This window comes from Pecten maximus, chromosome 4 (assembly GCF_902652985.1).
Source record: "Pecten maximus chromosome 4, xPecMax1.1, whole genome shotgun sequence".
Taxonomy (NCBI): domain Eukaryota; kingdom Metazoa; phylum Mollusca; class Bivalvia; order Pectinida; family Pectinidae; genus Pecten; species Pecten maximus.
In genome coordinates, this window is record NC_047018.1 from 4,549,043 (window position 1) to 4,563,465 (window position 14,423).

The 14,423-nt window shown below is 36.6% G+C and overlaps 1 protein-coding gene across 1 annotated transcript; it reads right to left on the reverse strand.

Annotated features, from left to right (window-relative positions):
• Positions 1-637: 637 nt before the first annotated feature.
• Positions 638-11,709, reverse strand: LOC117325028 (WD repeat-containing protein 18-like). The gene is made up of 11 exons (XM_033880926.1): positions 11,644-11,709; positions 9,940-10,131; positions 9,505-9,615; positions 6,808-6,941; positions 4,025-4,172; positions 3,626-3,769; positions 2,960-3,030; positions 2,245-2,369; positions 1,861-2,039; positions 1,371-1,427; positions 638-790 (listed from the first exon to the last, which is right to left on the reverse strand). The coding sequence occupies exons 1-11, from the start codon at positions 11,659-11,661 to the stop codon at positions 647-649; spliced, it is 1,323 nt and encodes a 440-aa protein (XP_033736817.1). The 5' UTR covers positions 11,662-11,709; the 3' UTR covers positions 638-646.
• Between the last annotated feature and the right edge of the window lie 2,714 nt (positions 11,710-14,423).

Genomic DNA, 14,423 nt, shown 5'->3' on the forward strand with positions numbered 1-14,423 from the left:
GACACATAACGTCATACATGTAGACACAAACAATGTCATGGATGTATGAGACACATAATGTCATACGTGTGTGAGGCACTACGTCATATGTGTAGGAGACACAACGTCATACGTGTATGAGGTACAAGGACACAACGTCATACGTGTATGAGGTACAAGGACACAACGTCATACGTGTAGGAGGTACAAGGACACAACGTCATACGTGTAGGAGGTACAAGGACACATTGTCATACGTGTTTGAGGTACAAGACACAACGTCATACGTGTATGAGGTACAAGGACACAACGCCATACGTGTATGAGGTACAAGGACACAACGCCATACGTGTATGAGGTACAAGGACACAACGTCATACGTGTATGAGGTACAAGGACACAACGTCATACGTGTATGAGGTACAAGGACACAACGTCATACGTGTATGAGGTACAAGGACACAACGTCATACGTGTATGAGGTACAAGGACACAACGCCATACGTGTATGAGGTACAAGGACACAACGTCATACGTGTAGGAGGTACAAGGACACAACGCCATACGTGTAGGAGGTACAAGGACACAACGTCATACGTGTAGGAGGTACAAGGACACAACGCCATACGTGTAGGAGGTACAAGGACACAACGTCATACGTTTATTATCAGGATGGTTTATTTATCTCTAATATTTCATCAATTGCAAAACTGTACAGTTTTTTGTTTGCTGATTGTAACTGATTTATTTCGTCTTTCATCTGAGCTATACATGTTCCCTGTGTGAAAGATGTATCCTCGTCAAACGTGTCCTGAAAACAAAATGTCAGAAAATGTTTATTTTGATACAAAAATTTTAATATGTGGACACATTCTAAACTCAGATGTGACAACATGATTAATTCTGGAGAAATCGATGATCAATTATACAAAGGGTGATGGCAGAGTGCAGAGGGAATAATCCATTGTACAAACTCAAAGGGGGTGATAATATGATAAAGGGTGAATATTCCATTACGCAAACTCAGGGGTGATAAAATGATAAGGGATATATTCCATTATACAAACTAAGGGGCAAAATGATAAGGGATATATTCCATTATACAAACTAAGGGGCAATATAAAGGGGGGTATTCCATTATACAAACTCAAAGGGGGTGATAATATGATAAAGGGAGATCCATTATACAAACTAAGGGGCAATATAAAGGGGGGTATTCCATTATACAAACTCAAAGGGGGTGATAATATGATAAAGGGAGATCCATTATACAAACTAAGGGGCAATAAAAAGGGGGGCATTCCATTTTACAAACTCAGGGGGTGATAACATGATAAAGGGAGATCCATTACACAAACTAAGGGGTAGGATAAATGATCTGATCAACATACCCTAGACTGCAGTAATAATTCTGTATATAATCTAGTCGCATTTGATGGCTGTGTCACCTGAAATTTAATCAAAATATGATTAAAGATACCAAAAATGAAATATCATTAGAAATATGATCTGTAATCACCAGACTGAGTGTAGTAGACAATAATTTCATGTTGATTATATACATCCTTCCTAAAATGTCAACTTCCTTATTTCCAAACTGTTTGTAGTTTGTCATAAACCAATGAATAGCTATCTTATGAAACTAACTGTAACATTAAGTCCAAGGTAGATACATGCACCAATCTATATTTTATAATAGAATGTGCAGCAAGTTTTTAGATGATTGTTCACAAATGACTTTTGAACCAAAAATGAATCCGATCCTGGTCGTTGTATAAACAGGATGTGTTATGCTGGCTATGGTACTTTTATTGCAGCACATTCTCAAAGTCAGAACTGTATACTGTAATAATCTTTTCTACTGAACTAAAATACACCTACCTGTTCAAATTGGTTTATGTAAAGATTAAGTGTGTCTGATGTGTTATCTCCTCCTGAATCTCCGCCATTTTGTGGGCAGTACAGATGGCGCTCAAATGGTTGCATTGGAAGGATGGGACGTTTAACCTCTGATATCACACCAGGGGGAGTTGGTATTAATCTGGCATTTGTTATGGCTCCTGTAGGAAGGAAAAGAGAGACAGTTAGCAGTAGATCAAATTCCACAAAAAAAACCTGTTCACTGTCAAGATTACAGTAGGTAAGAAATCCATCTGATGGTTTATACATCAGATTAGATCAAATTATAAAAGTTGTGTTATAACAAGAACAAGGATATCAATCCTCCTCGAACAATAGACCATATACCACACATATTATACCAACCTTTATGTGGAATTGTTTTCACACACTGCCCGCTGTAAACATCCCAAACTCTGACATCACAGTCATGTGACCCTGACACCAGTTGACTCCCATCCAATGAGAGTGACAGACAAGTCACCTGCTTACTACCAAAGATGGAAGGTAATGATTGAGAACATTTCATTATAAATGACATGTATATTTACTGATATCAGTGAAAGTTATAACTAAATAATTATTTGCCAGTTTAAAATTCATCATGAATGAACTTATGCCGCTGTGCCACATCGGCGTTTGTAAAAAGAACGTTTCAATGATGCAGTGATGGTCGGGCCCGATACCCTGACATGATCATAGTGGAAGATGTTCATTAAATGATATGAATACCTTGATCGTAATGTATTTACATACATGCATGCACATTGTATACATATTATAAATATTCATCACTGTGACAGTAAATCTACGACAGGAAATTCAAATCTTGTACCTTCGGATCACCAACACATAGTGTATATGATACATTGAGCTAATTATCTGATATATAACATAGCAACACAAATGACGAAGGAAGACAACTATTTGACTTGTGCCCTGACCAAAATTCATAATATAGGACACCTATAATATAAATTCACATATATAAATATGCCTAACTTGTTCTTTTACAAATACTACAACCTGGTACATAATATCTACAAAGTATATAAAATTGACAGTGAAGTTTTGTCCTCACCTGTGGCTTTGGTAGATAGTGGTGTTGGGATTATCTGTATCACTTTGTATGTGTCTCTCAGCTCTGATGGGCTGTGGAATTAAATACATTAAATATTAAGGACTTACCCTTTAAAGTCATAGGGTCTGCAATATACAAGTCTCAAGTAGAATAAATGAATAAAAAATACCATACAGTAACTTATTTTCACTGACATCATAATTGATGGGATATTGACAATAACTTTCAGCCGAAAGAAAATGGAAGATACGTAATTATGCATCGAAGATATCCCAATAGCCAAAGTGCTGACCAAAATACGTAATTATGCATAGAAGATATCCCAATAGCCAAAGTGCTGACTATGGGGTGCTAACCATAGGAAATATTAGTTGCCAACTGCAGACATACTACCGTATGCGCAGTTAAAATGAGGTACAACCCTTAAATGTGTTCTAAAGTGATTTTGCTGTATTAAAACCTTTTAGGTGAGAATGTTATTCAGTCTACTGATGAGCAGAAGAGTAGTGATCATCACGAGGATATCTTCCGTACTTGAGAAGTAGTAGTTACAAACTTCAGATGTCAAAAATTCAGCCCTCTTGAAACAATGATCTTGCATGACCTTTGTTGGTCATGCCAATATTCAAATTTCAATGATCTATAAGACATTTTACCTCAACTTACCCTGTCATAAAGATTATAGCAGTAAATGAGTCCATTGGATCCCCCAGCAAACAACAGGCTCTCTGTGAGATTCATGGTTGTGGATGTTATACTGACATCAAACACGATACAGCAAAGCATCTCTCCTGAGGCCAGGTCCCACAGCTGTACAACACATTTCATACACCAGCACATATAAATGTAGACTATAGATCTGACAAAAATATTGTAATACCATTGGGTTTCTTTTAATATAATCTAATGTGCTATTATGTCCAGAAAAAAATATGCACAGGTTGATAGACTGATGGATGGACAGACCGACAGACGGAGGGGCTGATTCCAGTATACCGCCCCTATCTTCGTTACAGAGGTATGATATATTCATCAAGAGATGTGATAGAAACTGTTTATACTTACACGACAGGACTGGTCTAGGGAAGAGGAGAGAACTCTAGCTCGACTACCTCCATAGCCGATGTGTATATCTGTGATGGGTAAGGAGTGCTGGGACCAGACATGGACGGGAGCTCTCCTGTTATTGTGTTCACCAGCCTCGGACAACAACCTGTAAAGGTTAGCACACAATGTGTTATCTCGGTCTTAATTACTTTAATTAAAGTATGCAGCACCACCACCAGCATTTTTTAGCCTACTGAATTATATATTTTTACTATTTCCTAAACTGAAGAATTTGGTTTGTTTGGTTTGTTTTTGTTTAACGTCCTATTAACAGCCAGGGTCATTTAAGGACGTGCCAGGTTTTGGAGGTGGAGGTAAGCCGGAGTACCCGGAGAAAAACCACCGGCCTACGGTCAGTACCTGGCAACTGCCCCACGTAGGTTTCGAATGTGCAAACCAGTGGTGGAGGGCTAGTGATAAAGTGTCGGTACACCTTAACCGCTCGGCCACCGCGGCCCCACCTAAACTGAAGAAATAATTTATCTATATGTATTGTTTTTGTATATTACATCACTAACTGTCATCATACTGTTGTCCACATATGCCATGTCACTTTAAAATTGTAATTACTTTATGTAAACCAGCATAATTACTGAAGTCTGTTGTAATTACTGTATGTAAACCAGCATTATTACTGAAGTAATTACTGTATGTAAACCAGCATTATTACTGAAGTCTGTTGTAATTACTTTATGTAAACCAGCATTATTACTGAAGTCTGAAGTAATTACTGTATGTAAACCAGCATTATTACTGAAGTAATTACTGTATGTAAACCAGCATTATTACTGAAGTCTGAAGTAATTACTGTATGTAAACCAGCATTATTACTGAAGTAATTACTGTATGTAAACCAGCATTATTATTGAAGGAATTACTGTATGTAAACCAGCATTATTACTGTATGTAAACCAGCATTATTATTGAAGGAATTACTGTATGTAAACCAGCATTATTACTGTATGTAAACCAGCATTATTACTGTATGTAAACCAGCATTATTACTGAAGTAATTACTGTATGTAAACCAGCATTATTATTGAAGGAATTACTGTATGTAAACCAGCATTATTACTGTATGTAAACCAGCATTATTATTGAAGGAATTACTGTATGTAAACCAGCATTATTACTGTATGTAAACCAGCATTATTACTGAAGTCTGTAGTAATTACTGTATGTAAACCAGCATTATTACTGAAGTCTGTAGTAATTACAGTATGTATAAACCAGCATTATTACTGAAGTAATTACTGTATGTAAACCAGCATTATTACTGAAGTCTGAAGTAACAACTGTATGTAAACCAGCATTATTACTGAAGTCTGTTGTAATTACTGTATGTAAACCAGCATTATTACTGAAGTCTGTAGTAATTACAGTATGTATAAACCAGCATTATTACTGAAGTAATTACTGTATGTAAACCAGCATTATTACTGAAGTCTGAAGTAATTACTGTATGTAAACCAGCATTATTACTGAAGTAATTACTGTATGTAAACCAGCATTATTACTGAAGTAATTACTGTATGTAAACCAGCATTATTACTGAAGTCTGAAGTAATTACTGTGTGTAAACCAGCATTATTACTGAAGTCTGAAGTAATTACTGTATGTAAACCAGCATTATTACTGAAGTCTGAAGTAATTACTGTGTGTAAACCAGCATTATTACTGAAGTAATTACTGTATGTAAACCAGCATTATTACTGAAGTCTGTAGTAATTACTGTATGTAAACCAGCATTATTACTGAAGTAATTACTGTATGTAAACCAGCATTATTACTGAAGTCTGAAGTAATTACTGTGTGTAAACCAGCATTATTACTGAAGTCTGAAGTAATTACTGTATGTAAACCAGCATTATTACTGAAGTAATTACTGTATGTAAACCAGCATTATTACTGAAGTCTGTAGTAATTACTGTATGTAAACCAGCATTATTACTGAAGTCTGAAGTAATTACTGTATGTAAACCAGCATTATTACTGAAGTCTGTAGTAATTACTGTATGTAAACCAGCATTATTACTGAAGTCTGAAGTAATTACTGTATGTAAACCAGCATTATTACTGAAGTCTGAAGTAATTACTGTATGTAAACCAGCATTATTACTGAAGTAATTACTGTATGTAAACCAGCATTATTACTGAAGTCTGAAGTAATTACTGTGTGTAAACCAGCATTATTACTGAAGTCTGAAGTAATTACTGTATGTAAACCAGCATTATTACTGAAGTAATTACTGTATGTAAACCAGCATTATTACTGAAGTCTGAAGTAATTACTGTGTGTAAACCAGCATTATTACTGAAGTCTGAAGTAATTACTGTATGTAAACCAGCATTATTACTGAAGTCTGAAGTAATTACTGTGTGTAAACCAGCATTATTACTGAAGTCTGAAGTAATTACTGTGTGTAAACCAGCATTATTACTGAAGTAATTACTGTATGTAAACCAGCATTATTACTGAAGTAATTACTGTGTGTAAACCAGCATTATTACTGAAGTCTGTTGTAATTACTGTGTGTAAACCAGCATTATTACTGAAGTCTGAAGTAACAACTGTATGTAAACCAGCATTATTACTGAAGTCTGAAGTAATTACTGTATGTAAATCTAATGTTAGCTTGTTTTCGCAGCAGAGATTCATGGATAGACGGATGGATGGAAGGAACCCATTTGTATATCCCCCGCAAACTTCGTTGGGCGGGGATAATAAAGGACATACGTACCTGCCCAATGACCAAGCAATGACCATGTTGTCGTCACCTCCCGATACGAGGTAAGACCCGTCATCACAGCACTTCAGACAAGTGATGCACTGGTAATGTCTGCCAAGCACAGCCAGTAGGTGGCCTGTACACACCTAGCAAAACAAACATTCAGGATATCACATACCAAAAAAGATTGGGAATCGGTTAATCATCTGTTCTTGTTGGGCTTCACACTCAGTTATTCTGTCCTTCACTTGTTGTTTTCTGCATTTTTCAAAATGCTGGACAAATATGGCATATGATGTAAGCTCATTGATCCAAAGGACCGGGTGAGCTAAGCTTGGACAGCGATCTAAATGCTAAGCTTGGCCAGTGATCTAAATGCTAAGCTTGGCCAGTGATCTAAATGCTAAGCTTGGCCTGTGATCTAAATGCTAAGCTTGGCCTGTGATCTAAATGCTAAGCTTGGCCAGTGATCTAAATGCTAAGCTTGGCCTGTGATCTAAATGCTAAGCTTGGCCTGTGATCTAAATGCTAAGCTTGGCCAGTGATCTAAATGCTAAGCTTGGCCAGTGATCTAATTGCTAAGCTTGGCCTGTGATCTAAATGCTAAGCTTGGCCAGTGATCTAAATGCTAAGTTTGGCCAGTGATCTAAATGCTAAGCTTGGCCAGTGATCTAAATGTTAAGCTTGGCTAGTAATCTAAATGCTAAGCTTGGCTAGTGATCCAAATGCTGAGCTAATTGGCCGGTGATCTAAATGCTAATTTTAGCTAGTGATATAAATGCTAAGCTTGACCAGTGATCTAAATGCTAAGCTTGGCCAGTAATATAAATGCTAAGCTTGGCCTGTGATCTAAATGCTAAGCTTGGCCAGTGATCTAAATGTTAAGCTTGGCCTGTGATCTAAATGCTAAGCTTGGCCTGTGATCTAAATGCTAAGCTTGGCCAGTGATCTAAATGCTAAGCTTGGCCAGTGATTTAAATGCTAAGCTTGGCCTGTGATCTAAATGCTAAGCTTGGCCAGTGATCTAAATGCTAAGCTTGACCAGTGATCTAAATGGTAAGCTTGGCCAGTAATCTAAATGCTAAGCTTGGCCAGTAATCTAAATAGAAAGTTTGGCCAGTGATCTAAATGGTAAGATTGGCTAGTGATCTAAATGCTAAGCTTGGCCTGTGATCTAAATGCTAAGCTTGGCCAGTGATCTAAATGCTAAGCTTGGCCAGTGATCTAAATGCTAAGCTTGGCTAGTGATCCAAATGCTGAGCTAATTGGCCAGTGATCTAAATGCTAAGCTTGGCCCGTGATCTAAATGCTTAGCTTGGCCAGTGATCTAAATACTAAGCTTGGCTAGTGATCCAAATGCTGAGCTAATTGGCCAGTGATCTAAATGCTTAGCTTGGCCAGTGATCTAAATGTTAAGCTTGGCCAGTGATCTAAATGTTAAGCTTGGCCTGTGATCTAAATGCTAAGCTTGACCAGCGATCTAAATGGTAAGCTTTGCCAGTAATCTAAATGCTAAACTTTGCCAGTAATCTAAATGGAAAGCTTGGCCAGTGATCTAAATGGTAAGCTTGGCCAGTGATCTAAATGCTAAGCTTGGCTAATGATCCAAATGCTGAGCTAATTGGACAGTGATCTAAATGATAAGCTTGGCCAGTGATCTAAATGTTAAGCTTGGCCAGTGATCTAAATGCTAATTTTAGCTAGTGATCTAAATGCTAAGCTTGACCAGCAATCTAAATGGTAAGCTTTGCCAGTAATCTAAATGCTAAACTTGGCCAGTAATCTAAATGGAAAGTTTGGCCAGTGATCTAAATGTTCAGCTTGGCCAGTGATCTAAATGCTAATTTTAGCTAGTGATCTAAATGCTAAGCTTGACCAGCAATCTAAATGGTAAGCTTTGCCAGTGATCTAAATGCTAAACTTGGCCAGTGATCTAAATGCTAAGCTTGGCCAGTGATCTAAATGCTAAGTTTGGCCAGTGATCTAAATGTTTAGGTTGGCCAGTGATCTAAATGTTAAGCTTGGCCAGTGATCTAAATGTTTAGCTTGGCCAGTGATCTAAATGGTAAGCTTGGCTAGTGATCTAAATGCTAAGCTTGGCCAGTGATCTAAATGCTAAGCTTGGCCTGTGATCTAAATGCTAAGCTTGGCCAGTGATCTAAATGTTAAGCTTGGCCTGTGATCTAAATGCTAAGCTTGGCCTGTGATCTAAGTGCTAAGCTTGACCAGTGATCTAAATGTTAAGCTTGGCCAGTGATCTAAATGCTAAGCTTGGCCTGTGATCTAAATGCTAAGCTTGGCCAGTGATCTAGATGCTAAGCTTGGCCTGTGATCTAAATGCTAAGCTTGGCCTGTGATCTAAATGCTAAGCTTGGCCAGTGATCTAAATGCTAAGCTTGGCTAGTGATCCAAATGCTGAGCTAATTGGCCAGTGATCTAAATGTTAAGCTTGGCCAGTGATATAAATGCTAAGCTTGGCCTTCGATCTAAATGGTAAGCTTGGTCAGTGATCTAAATGGTAAGCTTGGCCAGTGATCTAAATGGTAAGATTGGCTAGTGATCTAAATGCTAAGCTTGGCCAGTGATATAAATGCTAAGCTTGGCCTTCGATCTAAATGGTAAGCTTGGCCAGTGATCTAAATGCTAAGCTTGGCCAGTGATCTAAATGCTAAGCTTATTGGCCAGTGATTTAAATATGTATTACATTACCTGCCAGATGTGGATTTTCTCTGATACAGCTGCAATGCAGTACTCTCCATTCGGGGTTACATCAAGGGCAGTAACTCTGCCAGGACAAACCATTTTCATATGTTGATTGTCCTGTTTCAAAAATAAGTCATTAGCAATATTGAACACTTTCCAATGAATGATTAAGTTATAGTATATAATTATGCTATATTATATACTGTTATAAATCTGCACATATGCTGATACGAGCTTGCTACATTAGCCAAATCCTTGTTTTAATGCATAATACTTTGGGGGAATTAAATACGACCCAACAAGGGAGCGACTCCAAGGGTATAATTGTTACATCTTCAGTCGTCATATTTTCCTTTAGGTTTATCTTAAAGTCTGAGATTTCCTGGTATAACTAGGTCACATTGACTCTATTCTAACAGAAATGACAAGAAGTATGCATACCCTTTTATGAAGAGGCCAAATATTGAGGACTGGTTTTGTGCTGAGAGCTGAGATGATGAAATCATTATTGAGGACTGCAAGGCCGTGAGGTGCACAAGTACCTCCTTTGTAGGTGAGGAGACTGGTAGAAGATTGGAAGTCCCACACACACACATTCCACATCTGGCCAGACGCCTCACTTGTTAGTAATACCTGTAATTACAAAAACAAAACTAGAAAATGTCTGTAAGACCTAAATGTCCCCGCTCCCTGGCCACTTGACACCCGGAAACACATTTGTATGGTGAGGATTGATCAACAGTTACATTGGGACTGGACAGGATGGGACGACATGGGCAACACTGTATGGCAACCCTGGCAGGGGCATGAAAATAATTCTCAAGTGACTTTGATTTCTGATTCATAATCATAACATAAAAATTATATTCTCAATTGCATACATTGCAAACACATGTACAATTGTCACAATATGATCTTTACAGAACTTAATCTGATTTAAATCAGCTGGTACATGGCTATACATTTGCTACACAACAGGCCTAGTACATATACATGTATATATATAAGTAAACGTAGCCATGTAACAGCTGATGTTAATCAGATCATCTTTTCATACATGACACACCATGTTTCATCAATGTTAACATTAACAATCATGCAAAGTTTCATCCCTCTAGTGTGACTATGCTTACAAAGTCGCGTGTCTGAAGTAGACAAGAAATTTTTAAAGTGTTTTTGATGGATACAACGACAGAGCGATCAGTTCAGGGCATCCCCCATGCCACTTTATGATTTTTTTTGCAAGATGTACTTTAATAGGGGAAAATAAGCCCAACATATTTCAATCATTAGATATTGGTAAGATTGAACCCCTGTACAAATATACTATCAATTACTCCAACAATGTTAGAGGTTTTACACGGCGAGATACTTTTGACAGGCACCGTCGCAGTCGGCAAAATAATACCCGATAGAAAAAGAGCCGACCAGCAGCCTCTTATGTTATAGGAGTATACTATCAATGTGCTTATATACTTCAAGACTTGCCTGATCCAATCAATATTCCTACCAAAGCACTGAGTTTCGTCTAAGTATAAGTCAAAACTTGGTCAATCCAAATAGATGACCATCAGCATTGATATTGAAGCTGGTCAAAGGGGGGCAACTCCGTGATCTACATAAACATTTTGACAAGGCCTATCAATATATGTATTACTTTATTTGTTGCCAGTGACATCACTCATGGGCGTAACTTATGCATGTTTATTTTGTATATATATGTATAATTACTGCTAAATAATCATTATAATATAAATGACGCATGCTGCTCTTCCATAATTTGTAGTTAAACAGAGCTAAAAGATCCATGGCAGATCAACCGACGCCGATCATACATGAAATCCTCAAACACTGTTAGAGCGGCCCCATATGATAATCCTTATACTTACACAGGTTGTTCGCCCCTAGGTACATATGTACTGACAATGTAACAGATGTAAAAACGATATGATACGGTGTAAACAACAGCGGAACAATGGGGAATGGGGAAATCCATCAATTTCCGTTATAAATGATATATCTACAGTATTTAAACAGGCCACTGGGATGACTATACAAAACAGTTCACATCACACTCGACGTGGATTTTTATGAATCAATAGTCAACACTATACAAGACAAAATATACAGTCTCCAGACTCCTACCTCACTGCTAGTTGTCATTTTCTCTCTTCGAACACGTGTATTGATCAGAATCAGAGAAAAGCTTGAATTGGAAGCGTTTCTAAAATTGAGTTAAGCGTGTATATCACTGTGAATAGATTAAGTAATAGAGGATGAATAAGTACTAATGGGGAAATTGAACAATAATATGGTATGTATAAGGAATGGAATGGTCGACAAGATGACGGAAATGTTTAATGGTTATATTTAAACCATGTATAGTGTTAATAAGCAAAGATAAAGCGAATAAGTTATGAAGGACATATAATGAGGTATGGATAAGGAATGGAATGGTCGACTGGATGATGAGAATTTTAATGAGTTAGAACCATTTAAAGTGTTATTAGTAAAGAAAAAACGAGTAAGTAATGAAGGAATCCAATAATAAAGGTGAAATTGAATAAGTAATAAAGATAAAAAGGAATTTAATAAATAATGGGGGAATTGAACAATTATATATTGTACGGATAAGTATGGTGTTCCTTTAGGGCCAAATTCCCAACATCACTCCTTCGCTCCTTCGACCTAAACGCGAAGGAGCGAAGGAGCGAAAACACGATGGCGAAGGAGCGAAAATACGATGGGGTAGGAGCGATGGAACTTCGCTCCTTCGCCATTGTGTTTTCGCTCCTTCGCCATCGTGTTTTCGCTCCTTCGCCATCGTATTTTCGCTCCTTCGCGTTCGGAAGTTCGATGGAGAATAATTTATTTATTTATTTATTTTTATTTGATGTGATGTATCAGAGACATATATACATATGTCTCTGGATGTATGCATAAGTATTCCAAATTATTTTGCAGCTACCGTACCTTGAAGAGACGTTTAAAGAATCTTGGTCTCAAGAAACGGGGAAATTGGAGTTTTAAGTGAAATTGTCACCGCTATTAAGGTTAATATATCTCCAATAGTATGTTCCATGTCTTAAAGTATTTCGACTCATCCTATTAGATGTATACATACATATCTTATCCATCTTAAAATTGAAAAAAGTGGCTCAATGAACCGAACTATTTAAGAAAACTTCTCTCCGTACACACTTCATTTAACTTTCAGTTTAATATACGTAGTAGTTATCTTTTTACTGTTTTCCATTTGGGAAAATACATGTACATGTACCACTGAAATTTTTGGAAAACACTTTTTTTTTGTCTAGGGAAACTGTAGGGAAAGTCGACAAAAATTAGGGCTAAAACTCACTAATTTGAAAGTGTTGATTAACCATTTTTAAAAATTGTAGAATCTATATGATAAAACAACAAATTTAACCCAAATTTAGTGTTTGCCTAATTATTTTTTTATGTAAAACTCTAACAATTTGGTTGCCTGGTAAGGTATTTAAGGCTTTATTTATAAACACTATTAAATCTTCATATCAAAAGGAGGAAATCGAAGGGAGTGGACAGGTTTGGAAGGTACCTTACACTACATAATTAATAATTCGTTATAGTTGCAGGGGATATATATACTTATATAGGTGGTGTTATTCTGAAATGATTGTTTTCCAACTTTCTGGTGGTGTCACGTGACTAAGTCAGTGTTTCTAAATATAATATATGGTCGCTATTACTATACATGCAAGTAGATTAATATCTTTAATTAAGGATCAGATCAAAGATAGAAAAGTAATGTTTCCGAATGTTTGAAAGTTATATGTATTTCATTGTGGTGAACCGTACGATTACATTTTGCTCCTGTTCTTTGCAATATTATTCTCACTCAGAATCAAAGAGTCGAGCATAAAATTAATTTTGAACCTAAAATTTGTGTACATTCAAATATACATGTATGCATATGAATTGATAGTCCTTGTAGGTCAATTTTGTTCAATTTAATTCATTAAAATAATGTCGTATATCATATAAATAGTGTACTAGAGACATTTTTCTAATTTCTGAAACCACCGAACGCGAAGGAGCGACAATACGATGGCGAAGGAGCGAAAACACCATGGCGAAGGTGCGAAAACACCATGGCGAAGGAGCGAAAACACCATGGCGAGGGAGCGATATTGGAATTTGGCCCTAACGGAACTCCATAGATAAGGAATGGATGGTCGACAAGATGACAGAAATGGTTAATGGTTAGTTTTGAACCATGGGAAGTGTTAATTAGTAAAGAGAAAACAAATAAGTGATGAAGGAATCGAATTAGTGATGGGGGAATTGAATAAGTAATAAGGCATGGATAAGGAATGGAATGGCCAACTTGATGATGGGAATGCTTAATAATACGTTATGAACCATATGAAGTCTTAATTAGTAAAGAGAAAATGAATAAGTAATGAAGGAATCGAATAATGAAAGAATTGAATAAGTAATAAGGTATGGATAAGGAATGACATGTTCGAAAAGGTAATGGGAACGTTTAGTTATAAGTTTTGATCCATTTGAAGTGCTAATTAGTAAAGAGGAAACGGATATGTAATGATGGAATCGAATAAGTAATGAGAGAATCAAATAAATAATGAAGGAATTGAATAAGTAATAATGTATGGATAAGGAATGAAATGTTCGATAGGCAATAAGAACGTTTAGTTATACGTTTTGAACCATTTGAAGTGCTTATTAGTAAAGAGGAAGCGAATATGAAATGATGAAATCGAATAAGTAATGAAGAAATTGAATAAGTAATAATGTATGGATAAGGAATGGAATGGTGGACTGGATGATGTGAATGTTTAATAATAAGTTTTTAACCATTTAAAGTCTTAATTAGTGAAGAGAAAACGAATAAGTAATTAAGGAATCGAAAATGTAATGGA

What these genes read in the sequence shown, in the direction of transcription:
- LOC117325028 (XM_033880926.1), bottom strand. An exon ending in TTTGGCCTCTTCATAAAAGG is followed by an intron (nt 9,616 to 9,939) that starts GTATGCATACTT and finishes TTTTTGAAACAG; the next exon opens with GACAATCAACATATGAAAAT. An exon ending in AGAAAATCCACATCTGGCAG is followed by an intron (nt 6,942 to 9,504) that starts GTAATGTAATAC and finishes TTGTTTTGCTAG; the next exon opens with GTGTGTACAGGCCACCTACT.